General features: G+C 34.2%; 6 protein-coding genes and 1 long non-coding RNA gene across 12 annotated transcripts; 3 read left to right on the top strand and 4 right to left on the bottom strand.

Moving 5' to 3' along the window:
• The first annotated feature begins 201 nt into the window (after window positions 1-201).
• On the top strand, window positions 202-4,898 carry LOC114944276 (fanconi-associated nuclease 1). Of its 2 annotated transcripts, XM_085481225.1 has the most exons (9): window positions 207-832; window positions 1,020-1,262; window positions 1,337-2,523; window positions 2,614-2,745; window positions 2,828-3,277; window positions 3,367-3,778; window positions 3,847-3,969; window positions 4,094-4,204; window positions 4,392-4,898. In XM_085481225.1, the coding sequence occupies exons 2-9, from the start codon at window positions 1,143-1,145 to the stop codon at window positions 4,434-4,436; spliced, it is 2,580 nt and encodes an 859-aa protein (XP_085337351.1). In that variant the 5' UTR covers window positions 207-832; window positions 1,020-1,142; the 3' UTR covers window positions 4,437-4,898. The 2 variants fall into 2 exon arrangements, with proteins under 2 accessions (XP_085337350.1, XP_085337351.1); XM_085481224.1 differs by lacking the exon at window positions 4,392-4,898 and having other exon boundaries at window positions 202-832; window positions 4,094-4,334.
• Window positions 2,967-6,002, bottom strand: LOC114944279 (NAD-dependent protein deacylase). Its single transcript, XM_029320123.2, has 5 exons — window positions 5,630-6,002; window positions 5,246-5,460; window positions 5,037-5,179; window positions 4,648-4,798; window positions 2,967-4,323 (listed from the first exon to the last, which is right to left on the bottom strand). Exons 1-5 carry the CDS (start codon window positions 5,879-5,881, stop codon window positions 4,269-4,271), a joined length of 816 nt encoding a protein of 271 aa, XP_029175956.1. The 5' UTR covers window positions 5,882-6,002; the 3' UTR covers window positions 2,967-4,268.
• MED8 (mediator complex subunit 8) lies at window positions 5,666-10,775 on the top strand. Of its 2 annotated transcripts, XR_014924411.1 has the most exons (8): window positions 5,666-6,185; window positions 6,512-6,780; window positions 6,890-7,135; window positions 7,642-7,812; window positions 7,938-8,055; window positions 8,147-8,254; window positions 8,456-8,536; window positions 8,757-10,775. XR_014924411.1 is itself a non-coding variant. In XM_085481226.1 (7 exons), the coding sequence occupies exons 2-6, from the start codon at window positions 6,616-6,618 to the stop codon at window positions 8,221-8,223; spliced, it is 777 nt and encodes a 258-aa protein (XP_085337352.1). In that variant the 5' UTR covers window positions 5,666-6,185; window positions 6,512-6,615; the 3' UTR covers window positions 8,224-8,254; window positions 8,757-10,775. The 2 variants fall into 2 exon arrangements, 1 of the variants encoding a protein (XP_085337352.1); XM_085481226.1 differs by lacking the exon at window positions 8,456-8,536.
• On the bottom strand, window positions 8,688-14,911 carry LOC114944277 (methyltransferase-like protein 25B). The gene is made up of 6 exons (XM_029320121.2): window positions 14,846-14,911; window positions 10,620-10,824; window positions 9,993-10,214; window positions 9,329-9,908; window positions 9,129-9,257; window positions 8,688-8,997 (listed from the first exon to the last, which is right to left on the bottom strand). Exons 2-6 carry the CDS (start codon window positions 10,815-10,817, stop codon window positions 8,753-8,755), a joined length of 1,374 nt encoding a protein of 457 aa, XP_029175954.1. The 5' UTR covers window positions 10,818-10,824; window positions 14,846-14,911; the 3' UTR covers window positions 8,688-8,752.
• On the bottom strand, window positions 10,930-14,909 carry LOC114944274 (presequence protease, mitochondrial). Of its 2 annotated transcripts, none has more exons than XM_085481223.1 (2): window positions 14,846-14,909; window positions 10,930-14,341 (listed from the first exon to the last, which is right to left on the bottom strand). In XM_085481223.1, the coding sequence occupies exon 2, from the start codon at window positions 14,320-14,322 to the stop codon at window positions 11,212-11,214; it is 3,111 nt and encodes a 1,036-aa protein (XP_085337349.1). In that variant the 5' UTR covers window positions 14,323-14,341; window positions 14,846-14,909; the 3' UTR covers window positions 10,930-11,211. The 2 variants fall into 2 exon arrangements, with proteins under 2 accessions (XP_085337349.1, XP_029175950.1); XM_029320117.2 differs by lacking the exon at window positions 14,846-14,909 and adding an exon at window positions 14,467-14,834.
• Window positions 14,912-15,479: 568 nt separating the features above from the next.
• Window positions 15,480-19,176, bottom strand: LOC114944302 (ankyrin repeat domain-containing protein 27-like). Of its 3 annotated transcripts, XM_029320169.2 has the most exons (4): window positions 19,042-19,176; window positions 18,495-18,921; window positions 17,904-18,424; window positions 15,480-17,738 (listed from the first exon to the last, which is right to left on the bottom strand). In XM_029320169.2, the coding sequence occupies exons 2-4, from the start codon at window positions 18,839-18,841 to the stop codon at window positions 16,123-16,125; spliced, it is 2,484 nt and encodes an 827-aa protein (XP_029176002.2). In that variant the 5' UTR covers window positions 18,842-18,921; window positions 19,042-19,176; the 3' UTR covers window positions 15,480-16,122. The 3 variants fall into 3 exon arrangements, with proteins under 3 accessions (XP_029176002.2, XP_029176000.2, XP_029176001.2); XM_029320167.2 differs by having other exon boundaries at window positions 15,480-18,424; window positions 19,042-19,175; XM_029320168.2 differs by having other exon boundaries at window positions 15,480-18,424; window positions 19,059-19,175.
• On the top strand, window positions 17,657-19,912 carry LOC146723766 (uncharacterized). Its single transcript, XR_014924410.1, has 3 exons — window positions 17,657-18,973; window positions 19,061-19,144; window positions 19,389-19,912. It is a non-coding gene; the product is annotated as an uncharacterized LOC146723766 (long non-coding RNA).
• Window positions 19,913-21,889: the final 1,977 nt, after the last annotated feature.

The raw sequence follows: 21,889 nt of genomic DNA, 5'->3' as shown, positions 1-21,889 counted from the left end.
AGGCTTGTAAAAATAAATTGGGATTACATTAGCTTTTTTTAAGAAATTTTATTTACATCGGAAGTTCTTTTGCGAATAATTTTGTTGTGAAATTATATCGCTTTTAACATTTTGTTTTTAATGTGAACATGATTATTTTCTTTGAAAATTATTTAAATATTTTTTTCTACGTAATAATTATATTGTAAGAGAAAATATAAATTTCTCAAAACTTTTGTTATAGATTAATGTTTTATTCGTGGACGAGATATAAACTTTGTATCGGGAGCGCGATATGAATAATTATATCGAAAAACATTGAATTTACGTTGTCGTGTAAATGGCTAATCCTTATTTGCGTTCTTACAGAAAGATTTTTCTTATTAAATCATGTATTTATTGTTTGAATTATTCAACTTTTCCCGCCACTTGATCACGTGACACTGCGTTCTGCGCAGGTGTTGATTCTAACCTGACCTTATTGGCTTATCTTTGTGATCTGTAATGGTGACGCACTTATTCCCGCATTTTACGTATGACAGATTGTTCGTCGAGTTTATTTTATACAGTGATTTCCGACGATGGTGATTTAAATAATTTCTCATTTTTTGATTTCTCTTTCCTCCATGCGTTTACATGCGACTTTCGGACTTTTAGAGGTAAAGCGCAAATGTAACATAATTGAGACAAAGGTTTTGTTGTCACTAAGGCTTCGTCCCCTAAATATTCTTCATCATTCGTGTATAGTTTTAAAATTACGAAAAAAAAGATAAAAAATAAAAGTATTATGCCGTTGATACTTACCGTTCTATTGTGTGGTACGAGATTTATATTTTGACTCTATGTCATTTAGGTAAAAGAATATTTGTATTCGCGCCGGTAATTTGTATGAACTATGTAAATATTGTAATTTCTTTCGTCGATTCGCTATAGTCTAAATTAAGTTTTACTTAAGGATAGGCTAATGTACGAACAAAATAAACAAAGATTGAGAGCACAGCATAATGTGGAATCCATTATGATCCGTTTTATTTCTTCAGGTATCGAAACATGCACTTACAATTTAGTCTGCATTAAGTACCTTTAAAATTGTACATTTAATCTGAGCATGATATATAACTATACTGTGAGTTTACGATGATTATTGAGGATTAAATCATTTAATGTTCTATAAAATGCAAACTACAATAGATCAATTTTATAAAGTTACGAGCAATAAGAAACGTGCAAAAGTAAAAAGTATCAAGGAATCATCTAATCACAGAAGTCCAATTGGGAAAAAAGTAAGTTGTTTAATATATATAACAATTTAATTGTATTAACAATGTTTAAATATTAATTTTTTTCTTTATTCAAGGAGAGACAATTCTCAAGCAAATTCAAATCTGCACATGAAAAAGCCAAACAAAACCCATATGAAGTAAATAGAAGAAAACGACAGTGGAATAATTCATCAAGTAGTCAGGTGCATTACTTATCACAGACTGATATGCAAACCAGCTTGACTAAAATTATGGCACCTAAGCCATTTGGATCGCCAACTATTACATTTACTTCTCCTATTAACAGTCAAAAAGGAACTCCTGTGTCAAAAAGCAGTTCAAAATTTAGTCCAAAAACATCATCTCCAATCTCAATAAGAAACGAGTCACATAGGACTGCAAAAATAGTGCGAAGAAAATTATTCGAAGATAGAACTGAGGAATTAATTTCTGAGACAATAAATAATTTAAATTATGCGAAAGAAGGAGCAATATCTAATAATGACATTGATCTGGAGGAAATTTACTCGAGCAAAAAATTTAACTACATGTATAATCCTATAGATACTACAACTACAACAAAATTTGAAATTGATGACGTAATTGTGCCTACAGACACATATTCGTTGCATTTTTTTCTAGCCATTGTTACTGTATTTTCTAATCCAATCAATTGCGGATACTTTAATGAAGATGAATTAAATTTTATCTTTTCGTTACTTACTCTTTCAAAACACGCACAAGCACTGCTAATACGTATGTTCAAGAGACAGCACACATGGCACAGGATAAGTAACATTAAATACGACGAGATATCCACCGATCTAAAACCGATTTTTGACGAGCTTGTATCACGATCTATTTTCAAAAATAATACGGAAGAAGAAGATATATCTGTTTTGCTGAACTTGTTACAAGTCGATGAAATTCGCAAGATTTGTCGAGAAATAAAAGTGATGTGTGGTAAGAAAAAAGAAGACTATGTACAATCAATACTCAAGTTTTGTAATAAGACAAAATCGTTGTTCCCTGGGATGTCGAATCCCGCAACTAAATTACGCACGTCCGTCAACAAGCGCTTGGGAACTTGTGTATTATTTAATGCGAGAGCAAAAGACATATTTGATAGAATAATTACACTGTTGATACCGAATCGAGATCCCACTCACACTTTGGCGGAAGTATTCCGAACGATGCTAAGAGTTGAAAAAAATGAGATAAAGTTTCCAAAAGTAGAAATAAGTGATTTTCCTATCTTTGCTAGTAAAGGACACTTGTTGGAGTAAGTTACATATTAATCATATATAATTTATATATTTTTAATTTTACATTAAAAGAATATTTTATTTGTTTCTAACTTGAATTTTTACAGTTACATTGATGCTAAAAATACATTATCTGATATATTGAGCGCAATTGAGAAAAAACAATGGGTTATTGTACGAAATCTTGGATCTTTGGCCGCGCAACGTTTACCACTCTTCTTGGAGATGGAAACAGAAAGGTAATAAAAATATAATTTACACATGCTCAATTATTTGGTCATGTTGAAGTAAATATTTGTATATTACACGGTTCTTTTGCAGTCTTCAAGACTCTACACTGCCTCATCATATTAGATGCTTTATGCCAGGTTACATGTGGCTCAAAGTTTTGTTTAAAAGCATAGAAGCATTTAAAAAGACTAAAGAAACATTGCCACAGGCGATAGAATTTTTGCGAATGTTAATAAATCAGAATTGTCATATGCAGAATAGAAAAGGATCATGGTTCAGTGAATTGATCAAAATAGAGGTGTATCACATGAAGAATCTTGATTCTAGTGTCGCATTACTATCGGACGCAGTATCGCACAAGAGTTTGACAGAAGTCGACAGATTAGACTTGTTAGAAAGAGCAGAGATGCTCGTTAAGAGAAAAACTGCCATCAGTAAAAATACAAAAGCTACCGTTCAGCATATATTGGACAACGTGCTCAACAAAGCGCGACCAACTTCCCAGACGTCTTCGATCACGATAAAAGGAGTGTTATGCAGGTAATTTATATCAAAATCTTTTTAATAAAAATTTTTAATGAGTTTAAGAAAGATTTAGAAAAGAGATGTGCATGTATGTATGTTTCTAGAAATATTCAGCAAAGGAAATCTTGTTGGTGTATCAGCAACAGCGAAGATGAACAGATGTACGGTTCGGTCGAAAATTTTGCACTATATCACTACAAGGATAAGGGATATTCGAAGGGTGTGCACTGCGAAGGTGCCTTTCCGATTCTTCTCTTTGGCACATTGTTTTGGGACGAGATTTACAATATAAATATTCCCGGCGCTTGCGTATCAACATATCAGAATGCACCTTTGGATTTATATTCGTCGGAATTTTACGAGAACCGGAAAGAGCAGATAGACATAAAACTCCAAATACTTCGAAAATATGATTCGGAAACATTAAGTAAACATTTGAAACACGCATTCGAGTTACATCACGAATACACATGTCTCTATCAGGGCACTATTTTTGACAACAGTGACAGCTTTCAGGTAAGCAATCAACAAAATTTTTGTGGTAAAAGCAATTTGTATTATATATACATATGTTTGTTTTGCAGGAGGTAGCATTTTGTTTAGGAGTAGAAGGTATCCTTGGTATTTGCGAACGGCTCATTCATAATTTCCGACTCTGGAAAGCTGGCTTCCCAGATTTAATTGTATGGAACAAATATACAAAACAGGTAAATAAATTTTTTATATACATAATTTTAAGAGCTTATATATATATATATATATATTATACTCTAGAAAGTTTTATATTTTACCAAATAAAGTGCATTAAATTATAGTATCTCGTTTTTTCAGTATAAAATCGTAGAAGTAAAGGGTCCAGGCGATTCGTTGTCAATCAAACAAAAATTATGGTTGGACTATTTGAATCATCTCGGATTGAATACAGAAGTGTGCTACTGCGAGGTAATCAATCTTGTATATTATGAAAAACAGATCAATATGTTATGTATATTATGTATTTCAATTTTTAAGGCGCCAATGCTTCTGCTACAGTAGTAGTACAGGGTCCTTGAAAGTGATACCTATGAAATAATTTGCCTTTAAAAATCTTCCCACACAAATATAATATATCTATTTTTTTTTGTTGTAGTCAAGTAAAGGACGTAAGCGGGAACACGAGGAAACTATGACGTAACGTCACAAAATGCTTGCAAAGTTAATTAAATATGCATGAAAAAGTTTAAAGCAATATATTTTATATTGTTGTAATATTCTATATTTTATATATTATCGTTTTCTATATTTATATTCTTCCATATTTCAATTCAAATTGTGAAAGTTAAATCGGTGAGATTATTTTACATAACAATCAATTAAAAATAAGGAAGTTGATAATATATACTTACTGCATTTGTCTCGTTGCTGGCGTTTCTTCTATATTAAACTCTGCTACTGGTACATTACGTTGCGCGACTTGCGGTGCAAACATTGCAGCTGGATATACGATCGCTGAGGTTCCTATGACCAAGCAAGCATCACAACTTTTAACAAGGTCAACTGCAACATTTAAAAAAAATGTAAAATTTAAAGTAAAAATACGTTTAATCTTTGTTATGTCCTTTTTATGTTTATGTGATTAAAATTTTTCTTTTCTTTCTTTCCTGTTTTAAATTGTATATTGTTATTTAATTATAATGTTAAGACTTATTTAATGTTTTCCATATGCATGATTTATATGTATGTATATATATAAGCGCGAGATATAATTTAATATTAAACACAATTTCATACGTACAAGCCTTTTGTAGCACATTCTCATCTAGCTGTTCACCAAACCATATGATATCAGGTCGCAGCAAAGCTCCACAATCTTTGATTTTACAACGTGGTAATTCTTCTGTTGGAATATCAGAGGACATAATGCTTGGATCCGGAGATCTGTTTAGATTCATTATTATCATTCCATTGTCTGCAATTATACTTTCAGAATTCTCAATAACATACCCTTTTCCTGCCAATGCTGGACAGATGGGAATATTCTCATTAATGGCAATATTATGACATTTAGTACAGCGTGTTTTGTAGAGTGAACCATGTAACTCCACAACATCTTGCGCCCCAGCCTTTTGATGTAATCCGTCTATATTTTGTGTGACGATTGATACATTTTTACCTTCTGCTATTTTACGCTTTTGAAATTCAGCGACAGCTTCATGTGCCTAAAGAAAGAGAAGAAAAATAAGAATTATATATCTTACTATTATTTCTAAATTTTTATAGATATTTAAACATGTTTTAAAACTGCCTAAAATATAAAGATATATATCATAGAAAATTTAGTTTCCAAATTGTTTAAAAATATTTGACATTTTTCCAGCGTCGTATTACCTTATTCGGCTTGACTTTGCTCACTAATTGTCTGCGATACTCATAAAATTCCCAGACTAACGAGGGGTTTGCCGCGAAGGCCTCCGGTGTCGCAAGACTCGGTGCCTGATATTTACGCCAAAATCCACCGGCACCCCTAAAAGTTGGCACTCCGGATTCCGCGGAAATTCCGCTGCCGGTCAGGATCAGAATGTTGCTGGTGTTCGAGAGGACCTCGCGAAAGGACTTCATGACGTTACGCATGTGTGTCATGTGTGTTTCTCGCGGCAAAATAATTAACAATTCTCGCAAGTAATCATGAATGACAATTCTTACGAGTAATCACGTGTCGGGGACAATCAGTTGTCAAACAGCTGATGACGTATGGCCACGAGATGTCATCGCGATAGCTATCAATAGTGTCAATAGGAGACGCTTCGATCAGTGCGTCTCCGAAAAGAAAGCATATATATTTTCTTGTAGCAATTTCGATATGATCTACATATCATCTTCTACGTTCATAAAACATTGAAAACCAAGTATTTATTGCATTCATATTACCACGAAATTTTTCACAGTAAGTAATTCATAACCACAGATTAATAGATTAATCTATTAATCTGTGTCATAACATATATATTCTGTTCTTTTTTATTTATGTATTTTGAGATGTAGAATTCAGTTTTTCATTTTATGCATTTTATATATTTCAAGATGTAGAAATTGAATCTTTGCTCGAAGAAATTATCTTAATTTTTGCGTAATTTTGTATAAATGTATAGTATTAGTGTTAGAGTGATTGATATTTAAGATTCGACAGTATGATTATTTATAGATATTTTTACAAGATAATTTCGAACTTGTTGAATCAAAAAATTTCCTAAAATAATATTTTCAACGTAGATCTGAGATGCATTGAATATCCTGGACGTAATCGGTGCTGGTGATAATTGCTGTTATCACACAGCTATATTAACCTAAAATTAACCTAAATCTAAATCTGAACAATGCAGAGGGAAGAAAAACAATTAGATTCAGCTTTAGAAGCCATTATAATGCGAGTAAATGATGTAAAAACCTCAATTGCCGCGATGATATATAAAATGGAGCATGAATATGAGACCATGAATTGGCCAAATTTCCTCGACAATTTTGCCCTTATTTCAGGTCATGTAAGTATATCATTTTGTTAATCGAGGAGAAATTATAAAGTAGCATTTATATTTATAGATCTTTGTTTCTGTCTTGAATTATATTTGTTATTATATTACATTTGTACAGTTGACTAGCCTTGCAAAGATGCTCGGACATGATAAAGCACCCAATCTCAAAAACTTAACTGTTCTACCATTACGTTTGAGTCCAGAAAAAGATGAGGACTTACTTCGATTAACTGAAGGTAGAATTCCGACATTTGCACACGATTTGGTTCCTGACTATTTAAGGACAAAATTGGAACCTCAAGCTGAACAGAAAATGATGCAGTTGGAAGCTAAAGCTGCAAATGTTAACATCGACACTTCACATGTAAGACAATTTTGTATATATTAACTTATTTCACAATTGATAGATCCCCTATATTTTCTTTTTTTTAAGATAGTAAATAGATATTTTAGTAAATTATTAGAATATTAAAGTGTTATATACACACATATAATACAATTAAACTTTTTGAGATTATATCTGTTTACATACAATTAAGTATGTACATACAGTATCTCCTAAGATCGATATACATTGAAGCTAACTAAAGATGTTCTATTTTTCTGTTAACGTGCTAACTAAACAACAACTAGGACTACAATGTAAGCTATTAATTAAAATAGCTTCAGCTTTGTTCCATTCGCTTTGGGCTGAGATTGATGTTATGTGGCAAGCCTATTTTTAGCTACATAAATAGCTAATATAATAGATGTTTAATGTTTGAAATTACATTTGCTATGCAATCAGAAATTTTTGTATGGTCCATTTAGCGAGTGGAACAGTGGAATTCCATAACTTATCAAGTTTCTGCGTGCTTCGTTGGGTTTCAGAAACAAGTGGCGCAATATACAAAGGTGGTTAGTCACGTGTGGGATATAGCAAATAAGACACGTGAAGAATGGGAGAGTGAAGCTGGAGCCAGGGCTACACAAGCACAGACCAGCAGTGCTGCGGACACTCATGCTCTTCTGGCTGCTGTGGGAATGGGTAAAGGTTTAAAGGTACATTATAATCTTACTTTTAAATATTCTGACATAAAACAACAAAAATTTTGAATTAAATAAATGATATTATTTTTCCATATGTCTGTCAGATCATGTATGTTATATGTATTGTATCTTTACAGTCTGATTCTATACAAATGGTTCAATCTGGCGTAAATCCAGTAAATAACAGCATGATGGTGGGCAGACCTGGCAATCAGCAGCAGACACCAGGACAAGGTCCAATGGGTAATCCACAAAGTAAGTGTTTCTCTAAAGATTTTTATTTTTTCCGTGCAATGCTGTTTAAAATAATTTTAATTACCTTTTTAATTTTAAATATATTTTACAGTGGGACAAATGAATAAGGCGCCGAGTGCAATTAAAACAAATATCAAAGCAGCATCACAAATTCATCCTTATAGATAAGAGTCATAAATAAGAGTACACCAGTATATATGTAAGTTATATGATTGAAAATACAATTTGAAAATTGGAGGATATCTATAACTTTCTAATTTTTATATAAAGTGTAATTATAGTAAAACTTAATCATTATATATAATTTATTATTTTAATGATAGGATGTAATAAAAGATACACAGACACAATTATATTTTAAAATATATTTTAGTTTTTATTGATATATTATTTATTACAGTATAATAAATAGAAAGAGTATAATAAAGAGTATAATAAGAGTATAATAAAGAGTCATAAATAAGAGTACACCAGTATATATGTAAGTTATATGATTGAAAATACAATTTGAAAATTTGAGGATATCTATAACTTTCTAATTTTTATATAAAGTGTAATTATAGTAAAACTTAATCATTATATATAATTTATTATTTTAATGATAGGATGTAATAAAAGATACACAGACACAATTATATTTTAAAATATATTTTAGTTTTTATTGATATATTATTTATTACAGTATAATAAATAATTTTCAGCTTTTATGAGATACAATTGCATATGAACGAGGAGATATACACTTGTTCATTACAGGCACAATTACAGCTTCTAAGTTTTGTTCATGCAGCCAGAATAAACGATCTTGTAGAATTAATGACTCTGCAGGAAGTTGTAGCATCATTTGCAGACCAGAGTAGATTTTTACAGTTTCTAATCTTTCACTCTGTTCTTCCCATACTTGTGTTATGCCTTTCTCTAATTCATCATGTACGACATTACCTTTATACATATGTGAAAGTTTCGTATAAATATATATATATATATATATATATATATATATATATATGTTATTAGATTTAATGTTAAAAATTATTAATCTTGCAAATATTATATCGTATTATCAGTGTTACCTGCAAACTTTACGTTCGTATCTGGTACTATATCATATCTCAATAACGAATCGTTAACATAAGTTTGAAAATTCAAACATTGGGACTTCCTCGTACCTTTTCGAACTTTTTTCTTGAGAAGGAGATTATCTAGAATACATCTTTTATGAGCAATTGTTCTATGGCATGTACTTACATCATATAATATCACAGACACCTACTTTGTTGCGAGTATAATTCTAGCACGGCTCGAGCGAGAACGTGAAAGGAATGTTCGTCATGTTTCTCTTTGGACATGCTATGCCATTTATCCACCGATTCTTGACACGCTAATCGCAGAAAAGGTATTCTTAAGAACTGCCCTATGTCAAAATTGTACGCCGCTATCGTTTCTCGTAGACAATTTGATAAGGGAAAATTGTGAAAATATTGTTTTTCTTGCATTGAAATCTGTACAGTCTTGGAAATGGAAAGTTTATGATAACAGCAGGAGATTAGAATAAAGAGTTTAACAGACTTCATTTTGCAGAAAATTCTTGATGCGCTTGCACTGAGGTCTCCGCAGGCATGCAATCCAATCAGACATGCATCCGTAAAGTCAGGGAACTCTTGCTGCAAGATAGATTCTATCGTGTCAGTGGAATCACGTGTCACATCGCAATGGATGTATTTAACTTTGGTCAAAGAATCGGGATACAATTTTTCTTGTCTAATACATGCTCTGTTCACGTTTTCATTGTCTCTTTCCAAACCCAGAACTCGGTAGCCGTACAAATAATGCAACATTTGGCATACATAGCCCTGAAAAATTATTTAAAAATTTAAAATTATTGTAGTCCACAGAAATGTAGAATTTATATCTCTTTCGTATTGTTATTCTCTTACCAAACCAGCTCCCAAATCGATGACTGTTTGTATATCATGCAGCTTACATTGCGTGTGCACTAAATGAGCTAAATGTATTATTTCGTGTTGCTTCTTTCGACTGAGACCAATTTTAAATTTGTGTGGCAATTCTATTTCAGAAAGTGGTGTTTCTACAAGTGGCAGTCTAATAAGATTTTGACATTTCTTAACATATGTTTTTAATGAATCGGGCCATTCGAACTGAAACAACAAAAATATATTAAAATAATTAAGCTTGGAAAACTTGACTTCGACGTAACTAGCTAATTTTATTTGACTATTTCACGACGTTTCGACCATTTGGTTGTGGTTCTTTTCAAGTGAAATTTCCATCAATTAAACTGAGATTAACGTAACATCACACCGGTGTTATTTAAAATTGAAAGTTAAAAGTTAAAAGAGGAACACGTCCCATCGTTATGATGTTTCATCAACGACTATATAATAAAATTTGCTAGTTACGTCGAAGTCAAGTTTTCCAAGCTTATTTTCACCACTAGCGACCAATATTAATTTTGATTAATATTAATTTTAATTGATCTTAAAATAATTAATTTAAAAAATTTTAATCTACTATATAATATTCTTTTTTTACTATTTACTAACTTTTATTGTCTTTCTCACTATAAAATTATTGAATTCCTCATTTGTTAGAATTTGTAAATGTTCAATCCAGTCTTTGGGAATTGCATCTAAAGATGCTTTAGTTAAGATCTCGGTTACTGCTATATTATGAAGCCACTGCATGTCATAAAATAAAGATAGTGCTTCGAAAAAGTATTCCTTTTCAGCATCGGTATCCATATGTAAGCTGATTAAAATAAAAAAAGGAAAATTATACTTTAAAGTAATAAATAATTGTAGTAATAAGTATACGATGTTGATGAGCACATAAGGATTGATGAAAATTAGAAAATGAGTAAAACACATTTTTATTTTTCTTTTTTGCTATAGGATACGTTTTTAATATATAAAATATAGCATAAATTACAATATTTATTTAACAAATGTTATGTATTATTAATGTACGTATTACCTTTTCAGGTTCTAATATACTTAACGTTAAAAGTATCTCATAGAACATTACCAGGTGTTTGATGACATGTGTCTTCGCAGTTTAACATAATAAAACAAAACATGTTTTATTATAAATATTACAACTAATTTCATGAAAAAAATAACAAAGATAACTTGATGTCTATTCAGTGGCTCGTGCTTGATCTGCTTCTTCCTGATTTAATACAGTCCAATTTTCTGTGCGCCTATTTAAAATATCGACATTTGCAGGTCCGATAAGTGAACGACCGACTTTAATATCTTTTTGACCAGGTTTCAGGTACTTCTCAGCCACATGCAAGAGCTGCTCCTTAGTCACAGCCTTCAGCTGCTCTCTCTGCCTCTGAACGTCATCATCCGTGATGCCGTGGGTGAATTTAGTCATACCACGATTGCTGGGAGGAATAGGAATGTCGATTTGCTGAAAAACTCCCAGTTTTGCCTCGTCTACATCGCTCTGAGGTAACGAATATTCGATTAGAAAATCATACGTCTTGTCGAACAGGTCGAAGGTACGAGTGGAGTTAGGATCTCTATAAGAGTAAAAAGCGAAGAGTCCCTCCGACGTCAATTTCGCGCCTCCACCATAAGCTCCGCCCTTTTCTCGAATCTCCGGATGCAGATATACGGAAGTGATCAACTTGGAGAGCACACGTAACGGGGCATAGTCCGGATTCGTATAAGGAACTGTCAGAATCGTCTTGGAGCAATAATTCACTGTGTATGGCAGTACATGATGATTACCGCTTTCACTCGTTTCAGTGCTCTGATCGCTGCTGAGGACGTAGGGATTCTTCGGAGAACCCTTCAGTGACTCGTAGAACGCGCGAATACCGTTGACAGCATCGTCCTTGTGTTCCTCGGATAAATTAATGGCCGATCGAAGGTACTCCTTGTTCAAGACGCGTTCGGCTATCTCCTGCATGTTGAGTATCAGAGAGGACAGATCGCGTATCTGAGCTATTTTCTTCATTCTCCCCACGTATTGCAACCCGGAGAGGCTCTCTTTGGCTCTAGCTATCGGTGAGACCAGACTAGCGGCGCTACTCATCGCGTACATGTGACCCGCGTGCGAGATGCCGTTGATGAGGTCAGCTGCATTCATCTTCACGAGCGTCTCGAATCGCTGAGGATCAGTCAGTTTAACATTGTTGAACAATTCCGTCCACAGTTCCCACATGTAGCTCAAATTGCGGTCTAAGCAGTACGATTCTACGAGAATCCCTTCTTCATACTTCAATTCACTCTCCTTATGCTCGGCAATGTGATTCGCGAAGTGCAGACCGCCGGTCTTCAGCTGCATCATCTGGTCGAAGCTCCTGTAATCGTAGTTCTGTGTCCCCATCTTGGCGATGACGTAGTTGAAGAGCGGTACCAGTTGCTTTAATTCCATCGGCAGCGCCTGCGTGCTGAGTATTCCTCGATAATAGGAGATCCCGTTTGTCGGTTGTACGGATAGTTGAAGAGGTACTCCGGATACTTTCAGATCGAGGGTCTTGTATCTCTCCACATCGGTCCTCAAGTCTTCCATCTTCAGTGTTGGCAGGACCCCGACGTCCTCTTTCTTCTGTTGCTCGTCAAGCAAGATCTTTCCATTGACGTAGATTAGTTCCTTCTCCTCCGTGGAAAGCTCCTCCATTTTCCTCTTCAGTAACTCTTGCTCGGCGAGCGCTTTACTCTGCTCGTAATTCTCGTCGGGCGACATGGTCAACGTCAATCTGTGATTATTATCTTTGAGATAAGTTTTGGTCAAATTTTGCAGATACTTGGGATCCTCTTTCATTCGCGACGCGAGTTTCTTGACCGCATCGTTGATTCTCAACGCCTGCATCAAGTCGCCGTTGTGATTCCACAAGGACGTCAGATTGAAAAGAAGGTTCAGCCCGAAATTCGACGTTTGATGCTTGACCTGAAGCTCGATGCCGTGGAGAACAGCTTCGATGTGCTTCTTCTCGAATCCCTCCTCGATAACTTTTTCCACTGTGTTGTCGAAGATACTCTCGACCTTCTCGAAATCTTCGGGCTTTACGCCCTGCAGACTTACGACGAACATCGTGTCTTTACACTGGGAATCGAAACCAGTGACCGGTCCGAAGCCGGTGCTTATGTCTGATTCGACTAGAGATTTGTAAAACGCCGAATTCGGACCTCTGAGCAACAGCTGCGACAGCACATGCATCTCGAAGGTTTTCTGTATGTCGGTTATATCATTGCACAAATGCGAGATAGCGATAGTGCCGTGTCTGCTAGGATCTGCGAGTAGTGGATCGGGCCTGCAGGCGACGTGTTCCTTTTTAATGTTGTTCCACCGCTTCTCCGGCGGCACTTTCGACATAGAAGCGTCTATTCGGTCGGACAGAAAGAGATATCGGTCATTGATGAACTTCAAATGATCCTCCAATGGGAAATTTCCATAGGAATAGAAGCGCGAATTGGATGGATGATAATACTTCTTATGAAAATTCAGGAGATCGATATACTGCAGATTAGGTATGACGAGAGGATCGCCGCCGGAAATCACAGCGTACGTATGACTAGGTAGAATAGAATTCAGCAGACGTTCCGCCAGAATAGCTTGATTATCATTGAAGACACCCTTCATTTCGTTGAAGACCACACCCTTGAATATGATGGGAGAGCTTTTGTCGTTCACGTCCGTGTGTTCCAGTCTCCAGCCTTCCTGACGAAAATCCAGCTCTCGTAGATTCGGCTTGAAGACAGAATCCAAATAGACTGATTGTAAGTTGCGGTAGTCCTTCAAGTTTTGCGTCGAGAATGGATATATAGTATAGTCTGGCCCAGTCATAGCATTCATAAACGTGGCCAGAGATCTCCTCAGCATTTTGAAGAATGGATCTCTGCACGGATATCGCTCGCTACCGCACAAAGTAGTGTGCTCCAGGATGTGAGGTAACCCGGTGGAGTCCATGGGAGTTGTACGAAATCCAATAGAGAATACATTGTTGGTATCGTCCCTGTCCAGATGCAGATATTGAGCACCTGTGCTCAGATGTGTCAGTCTCACCGCAGTGAGAAATAGCTCCTCTATCTTTGACACTTCGTCTACAATAAATCCATGAATAACTTCGCCCTTTTTAAATTTATCCAGTTTATCCTGCACCAGCTCTTTCTTCGGTTGTAGAGCACTTGATTTCACATTTGTCGATGAATGAAGGGCACGATAAATGAATTGTTGTTGCAAAGCTGTACTTCTTAAAGGAGAGTTTCTCGATAAGTTTAACAGCCTCAACATTTTTGGAATAAAAATGTATCTGAAAATAATATAAAATGATATGTCAGAACTGTACAGTTTAATATATATTATAGATTTTATATGTGCTAAAAGAGTAATATCAAAATTATTATTTCTGAATGTCAAATATATAACAATACTTACCAATCTCTCTTGAATAACCCAAGTAGATTAAAAATTATATGTAAATCTTTTGATTGTGTGTGTAATCGAACACAATTTCACTGACAGACATTCCACTTTAATATATTTTATAAAAAAAACTTTTGATTGCAATTAATTGATATTAGTATGTTTTGAAAGAAAAGAAAAAGCCGTATTTTAAATAAAAATATTAAATATAATTAAAAACTGTAAGATTATTAAGAATACTTTGAAAAATTAGAAATGTCTATTAGTGGAGTAGAATGACTATAAGATAGTCCTTAATGATGCAATATTCGCAATAATAATTAAATACCGATGTTACCGGAATAGCAAAAGACATAACCAATGAATTAAAACTTAAGAAAAATAATCTTACCTCTCGTTTGACCAGAGTTTACTGATATTACAACACAATAATGATTAAAGTATTTCTTTATCAATTTGCTACAAAATTTGTTGTCAAGTATCTTTTGTACTTCTTGTAACAAAACGTTGAATTGCTCAGATTCTTATTTGAGAGAGTTGCATATATTGAAAGGTTAGGCTACTATTTTTTTCACATGTGCTTAGAGCAGTTAACAAATAATAATGATAATTTACGAAACTAACAAACACATGTTTTTTTGTCAATAATATGTATGATATTATATGCAAGTGATTATTTTCTAAAGAACTATACGTGTAAAGAGTAGCTCTATGTTTGTATCCAACAATATCGACTAACGATACAAATGCTAATCAATATATACATATATATTTTTTACATTTTTTAAAACAAAATTCTAGATTACATAATTAAAACAAGTCACAGGTATGTGTATAAATTTATATTTTATTTCATACAAAACAGATATTTACAAATCTTGTTTTAAATATTTTTATTAAATATATTATATTTTAAATATATTTTAAATATTTTTATATATTATATAATATTTTAAATATATTTTTATATATTATATATAATAAAATTATATATAAAATATATAAAACTATTTGTAGAATCTTTGTGTGTTTTAATTTATATTATGCAATATTGCAATTATTATTTACTTTATCAATTTATATATTATGTTGTGTATATATTTATAACTTATTAATATATTGCTCAGTATGGCTCACATTATATAATATTATATAGTATGAAAATTCGTGCTATATATATGTGTAATTTGTACAAGCACATATAATACTAACAATTAAAAAGAAATCTAACAGATCTTGCAAATACACTCTCATATAATATATATAAAACATTTTTCTTTCCTCTTTGAGATTTAATTAAAACATTTTAATTATATTCGATTAGACTTAAATTACATTTGGAGAAAATTATATTAGAACTATATTAAATACTTTTTCGACAATTAAAATTTCCTCTGAAGAAGAGAGAAGAAAAGAAAAGAGAATACAAAAAAATAGATAGAAATACAAAATCGCTCATCTAGTATAAAAATCTGAGTTTTTTGCTTTAGAATTTTTAGCTACTGCAACAAGTAGCAGAGAGAGACTGGACATTTCTTCCTTTATCTACCGTAATGGAGTATCACATGAAGAACTTGTGTATATACTACGTCAAAAGTTATACTTGTAGTTAAGTTATCTATGAGGTAAGTAAAAGACACGGACATAGAAAACCGGCATGACTTATAACTAATCGCTAACCAGCTGAGTGTTTTGTTTCAGAATCTTCAGTATACCAGCATGATTTGCAGAGAAGACGACGGACAGCTTCAGCTCCTCCAGCTGCCGCAGCGGCGACTTGTTCTGGGCATTACGAGCATTCGTGTTTGCGCCGTATCTCACCAGCAGACCCACGAGTTTCACGTTGCCAGCTACAGTCGCCAGGTGAAGGGACGTGTCGCCGTTATGATCCTTGACGTCCAGGTCGCAGGTACCGCAGTTGAGCAGTAACTTCGCCGCGTCGACGCGATCGTTGAGACACGCCAGGTGTAGCGGGGTACGACCCTCCGACTTGGTCATCGCGTTCACGTTCGCACCAGCATCCAGCAGCAGCTGTACCATTTCGTCGCGACCGGTTGCACTGGCTACGTGCAACGCAGTCTCACCAAGACTGTTGCAGGAGTTGATCGCGAGCGCCCGTTGTCTTCGCTCGCGCACGAATTTGCGCTCGCCGAGGGCCGAGCAACGCTCGCAGTCGCACAACGGATGGTGGCACAGACTGGTGCGAGAACCCGGTAGCCGCTCGCCTCGATAAACCTCCAATCCCAGATAGTAACAGGCCAGGCACACGTCACCGTCGACTATGGCGGCAAGCAGTTTATCCATCATGCGATCCTGCGCATTGGCACAGTTCTTGGGATGCGACGCGGGTAAGCTCTCCAAGTTGTCTATCGTGGCCCAACGACATTGCTGAAATGGCATCGACTTACGGGACTGCGCGAGAGTCACGTGTTTCTTCTGGGACAGAGCGACGTCGCTGCGAATGTCGCTCGCGGAGCGTTTAAGCAACTCGGCGATGCTCTCGTTATACGTAGCGATCAGCGATGTTTGACCCTTCCTGTTGGTCGACCCGCAGTTCGCGCCGTATTCCAAGAGAATGCCTACGATGGCGTGATAACCCCATCTGGCCGCGAGATGCAACGGCGTGTCGCCGTTGTCGTTCGTGGCATTTGCATTAACCGAGACCTTCATGTGTTCCGACAGGTACAGCAAGGCCTTCACGCAGCTCTCGTGACCACGGTCCACGGCCAGATGCAGCGGTGTATTCCCTTGCGAATCCGTCATCGTGGGATCCGCGTTGGCGTGCAGCAACAGCAGCAGAATATTCTGGTGGCCCTTGACGCAGGCGTAGTGAAGGGGCGTTGAACCATCGGAATCGGTGACGTTTATATCTGTACGACGATCCAGAAGAAAGTCCACAATCACTAATTGATCGTGTAATACCGCGATGTGCAACGAAGTTCGACCTCTGTCGTCCTTAGGACATGTATTTGGCTCTCGAGTCTTCGTCCATGTCCGCTCGCAGGACGCACAGGTGCATAAAGGATGGCAAAGCACGACCTCATCATCCTGATTAGATCTCTCGTAGGTGAGTATCCTCTCCACTTCGGATAGATTGCCGTTCTTGATACACGCGAACAGATAATTGACAGACGAGCGATCCGATTCGTCTATCAGTTGATTATATTTATCCGGATTAATCGTGCACTTGTCTACTTCGCAGATCACTCCGGACTTGATGTGCTCGATCGCAGCCTCCAACGATGTTACCAGAAAACAGGTTTCGTCCGCTTCGTAAGTAGAGTCTGTGGAGAAACGAAATTGTCTCATGAAAAATAATTGTGCTGTCCAGTTCGGCAGACCGACATTAACGACGAGAAACACAAGTATCGGTAGAAGATCATCAGACGAGACGGTAGACGTTCCGCGCGACACGTAATTCACGGTTCTCCTGAGACACTCTATTTTACCCAATATCGTCACAAAGCAATCTAATCGTGACAGTTCCATCTTTCCTCCGTGGACGCGAGATTCCAGGTCCGGGCGTATTCGAAGATCGCTCAGTAGAATCCCGTCTAGATTCCTGATGATCTTGTTCAAGCACGCATCTTCTACAGCGGTACAAGTGGATAATGATCTTAGCAGTACTTCTCTTAAAGCGTACAGAATATATGTTTCTAGCGATACTCTAATATTCCAACAATACTGCTTATTACCAGAGACCTTTTCTTTCAACACTGCGTTTTCCAATAGCATTTTTAAACAATTTGTATATAATTCGTGAACTAAATCTCTCTGAATTTGCATCGATTTGTGCTCTAAATCTTTGTTGACATGTAAGAAGTCTTTGATTTTGGTTTCCAAGTTTTCGTGAAGCTGTTTATCGAGCAGTTCCACTTGGAGAAAATTTACAGCTTCCTGGAGATTCGTGATTATATTCACACAGTTGTCAGAGACACACATATTAACATCCAAGGGTTGTTCTATGCACCTGTGGAGCACAATCGCAATTAACCAATTTAATTAATGTGTAATTTAACATAATTCTAATGCATACTTACCATACAATATATTTATGCAAATTCTCCCTGTAAAAGATTTCCTCGAAGAGCAAACGCGTGGAGTACTGCTCGACGTCATCGCACTTGACAGTCAAGACTCTGTCAACGAGCAGAACTTCCCTGCCATTCAAACTGTCAAATCGAGTAGTGGAGAAGTCCTGCTTAGGGATCAAAATGTGGGCCTTAATTTCGTCCTCTCGCAATTCATGACCGGAGAAGCTTCCGGACCGTGGAACGCAAACGATCCAGCCTTCCTGGATAACCCGCTGAAGTGTAGCTTCATATTCGTTCCTGAGCTCCTGCAGGAATCGATTCTCCGACAGATCCTCGTCGTATTCCGTATTCATGATTCTAATTGATTTCAATATTTAAATTTCCAGCCAATTCCCAGAGTACCGCTGCCAAAATCGGATGTTCATGACAGAACCTAGTGTCAGAAAACAGCTGATGAAGCCAAACCAGAAATGACATCGATAGTTGTAATTATTTTCTATATATATATAAATATATTTAAAAAATTAGTTGTCTTTAATATTATTCTAATTACTTGATGCATCTCATTACAGGCTTTTCTTCATTCTTTTTCGAAGACAGCATTTTTTATTCGAAGAATAAACATGACAGATGGTTGCAAATAAACGAGATTGAAGGTTGGGTTAGGTCCATATTTCATGTTAAGTTAAAATGCGTTCGAAAATTCTACTCGTATGGGGTAGAATTTAATTGACCAATCAGAAGCAAAGGATTCCTTCGCTTTGATTGGTCCGTTCAATGCTGCTCTATTACGAGTAGATTTTTGAACGTATCTTTAGGAAGAAAAATATAGATGTTATTTTGACTTGCCAGTACATAGTTCGTGAAGGAAAATTAAGGATGTTATTTTGACTTCGTCAGTAGCTACCTAAATGAAGAGAAGACGATTAGCATAGTAGAATTATCTTGTTTAAAAGGTAATTATAATTGTCATAAAGCATAATTGAAGCGTAATACTTACTGCAAGTATAGATTTAAGTAATAGATTAATTATATCTATCTTTCAAGGTTAAGTCTAGATGAATATTGTAAACTGTATTTCATATATAAGAGGAGGAGTTATTAATCAAATGCATTCTGAAATTTCAAAATGGCAGAAGCAAATTAAAATATAATTTTTTTATATATTCATATATATTTGCATATTTTTAAACTGTTATGTTATTATGTATATATACAATAAATGAAGGAAGAGTCGAGAGAAGGATGAGAAGAATAGGGATAATGAGAGAGAGGGAGAGAGAGAGAGAATTCTTATTTAATATCAATTAAGAAAGATATATAGCTTATATTCTTTCTTTTTCTCTCTTTTTTTATATTATATCTCATCTATATATATAAAATATATTTTTCAGATTTTGATAATAATAAGATAAGGAAGTGAAGATCAGAGTATGTGTATATGTAATGTATATATATAAATCTGAAAAATATATTTTATATATATATAGATGAGATATATAATATAAAAAAAGAGAGAAAAAGAAAGAGTATAAGCTATCTTTCTTATTCATATATATATATATATATATATATATATATATATATATATATATACACCTCTGGTTTCATTTTACAGCTTGTGCTCTCTGCGTCTTCACTTCCTTTTTATTATCAAAATCTGAAAAATATATTTAATATATATAGATGAGATATATAATATAAAAAGAAAAAAGAGAGAAAAAGGAAGAATATATATTATCTCTATTATTCTCATCCTTCTCTCTACTCTTCCTTCATTTATTGTATATATGCATAATAATATAACGGTTTAAAAATATGAATATATATATATATATGTATATATATATGAATATATAAAAAATTGTATTTTAATTTGCTATTTTGAAATTTCAGAATACATTTGAACTAATAACTCTCTCTTACATATGAAATAGAGTTTACAATATTTATCTATCTATCTATCTATCTATATATATATATATATATATATATATCTTGAAAAAATGTATTGTGTAACATGCATAATAATAATAATATATATTATTATTATTATGCATGTTACACAATACATTTTATATATATATGTATATATATATTAATTATTATTATGCATGTTACACAATACATTTTTTCTGACTGCATTTCTTGTGTCTGTAACACAATCTGCGTAAACATTACGTCTATATCTACATGAAATGTAATATAATAGGCGTTTCGAGAGTGTTATGGATTTATAATTATATATGTAGGCCACATGACACGATCTTTGTAATTGCGGAATATGCATTTTGGATATCAACACTCCATGTTTCTCGCAAAAAAAATTTAAAAAAATATTGCTTTACAAGTACAACTAATTGACGCTTATTTTACAAAATATCGTCTACATAAAACTCGTTAAAAATCGGGCAGTACGTTATTATTAACAAATGACTATTGTACTGTCTGACAGTCATTAACGTAACAATGCACGCGATACGTTCTGTAAGTTTCAATTACATCATGCAAGTATCACGAAATCGAATATTGAGAACGGATAGAAGTTTAAACGCGACACAAAAAATTATTTAATTTTATCGTTCTAAAAAGAAAAATTAACAGCGGAAATTAACTGTTAAACTGTGTCAAATATTTGATGATTAATCTGAATTAATCGTATCTGATATTAATCATTGAATGATGATCGATTATAAAACGCGATTTCTCGTATTTATTGAGTGATATTAAAATCGAATATCTATATAATTTGTTTCCGGTTTATATTTACATATACGAAGATATTTCGACTGATCTTCAATACTGATTTTTATTATACATATAATAAAATCTTCTCCTCTTTTTACAATCTCGGTTACAATAAAATATTGAACACATTATTGGAACTCTTGGAATAAAAAATTTTGATAATATTTTGCACATTATAAATCCATTATAAAATAAAATCTTATTTGCATTTATATATGTATATACATACTCTTCGATTTTTAATTATTTTTAATTTAACAAATTTTCGGCACATTATTAGGGTGACTATATTTTGTTAAAATATGTTAAAAAAAAAATATAGAATGAATAATTACATAATAAATCTTATTGCATATTTTTGTAAGATATACATTTTAATCTTACGAAATATAAAGATATGCAATAAGAAGATTTATAAACAAGTCGGCATAAAACTTATCTATATCTACATCATTTCATTTGATATCACATCTGTGAACGTAATCTGTTCCTAACAATTACAATGGATAATTTGCACGCGTTTTTATTCAATTTTTGATAAAGCATAAGTTGATGTTGAAAAGAAATTACACGAATTCTAGCACGGTTTTGCAAAGTGTATTTTTGCATAGAAATAGCAACTTCGAATTAAAACGATATGACAAATAGAACTC

The sequence above is a fragment of the Nylanderia fulva genome, unplaced genomic scaffold (genome assembly GCF_048542155.1).
Source record: "Nylanderia fulva isolate GAGA-0341 unplaced genomic scaffold, ASM4854215v1 Scaffold17, whole genome shotgun sequence".
Taxonomy (NCBI): Eukaryota; Metazoa; Arthropoda; class Insecta; order Hymenoptera; family Formicidae; genus Nylanderia; species Nylanderia fulva.
The sequence above is the reverse complement of the archived record's forward strand: the minus strand, read 5'-3'. Positions and strand labels throughout refer to the sequence as shown.

Coding starts and splice junctions, on each gene's coding strand:
- LOC114944302 (XM_029320167.2), bottom strand. CDS start 18,841: ATGAATACGGAATACGACGAGGATCTGTCGGAGAATCGATTCCTGCAG. Junction 18,425..18,494: donor TTGCATAAATATATTGTATG/GTAAGTATGCAT, acceptor TGTGCTCCACAG/GTGCATAGAACAACCCTTGG.
- LOC114944274 (XM_085481223.1), bottom strand. CDS start 14,322: ATGTTGAGGCTGTTAAACTTATCGAGAAACTCTCCTTTAAGAAGTACA.
- LOC114944276 (XM_085481224.1), top strand. CDS start 1,143: ATGTTCTATAAAATGCAAACTACAATAGATCAATTTTATAAAGTTACG. Junction 2,746..2,827: donor TTGGAGATGGAAACAGAAAG/GTAATAAAAATA, acceptor GTTCTTTTGCAG/TCTTCAAGACTCTACACTGC. Junction 3,278..3,366: donor ATAAAAGGAGTGTTATGCAG/GTAATTTATATC, acceptor GTATGTTTCTAG/AAATATTCAGCAAAGGAAAT.
- MED8 (XM_085481226.1), top strand. CDS start 6,616: ATGCAGAGGGAAGAAAAACAATTAGATTCAGCTTTAGAAGCCATTATA. Junction 6,781..6,889: donor TTGCCCTTATTTCAGGTCAT/GTAAGTATATCA, acceptor ACATTTGTACAG/TTGACTAGCCTTGCAAAGAT. Junction 7,813..7,937: donor GAATGGGTAAAGGTTTAAAG/GTACATTATAAT, acceptor GTATCTTTACAG/TCTGATTCTATACAAATGGT.
- LOC114944277 (XM_029320121.2), bottom strand. CDS start 10,817: ATGGATACCGATGCTGAAAAGGAATACTTTTTCGAAGCACTATCTTTA. Junction 9,909..9,992: donor TCGATTTGGGAGCTGGTTTG/GTAAGAGAATAA, acceptor ATAATTTTTCAG/GGCTATGTATGCCAAATGTT. Junction 8,998..9,128: donor TACGAACGTAAAGTTTGCAG/GTAACACTGATA, acceptor ATATGTATAAAG/GTAATGTCGTACATGATGAA.
- LOC114944279 (XM_029320123.2), bottom strand. CDS start 5,881: ATGACACACATGCGTAACGTCATGAAGTCCTTTCGCGAGGTCCTCTCG. Junction 4,799..5,036: donor GAATGTGCTACAAAAGGCTT/GTACGTATGAAA, acceptor TAAATGTTGCAG/TTGACCTTGTTAAAAGTTGT. Junction 4,324..4,647: donor CCAGCAACGAGACAAATGCA/GTAAGTATATAT, acceptor ATTATTTCATAG/GTATCACTTTCAAGGACCCT.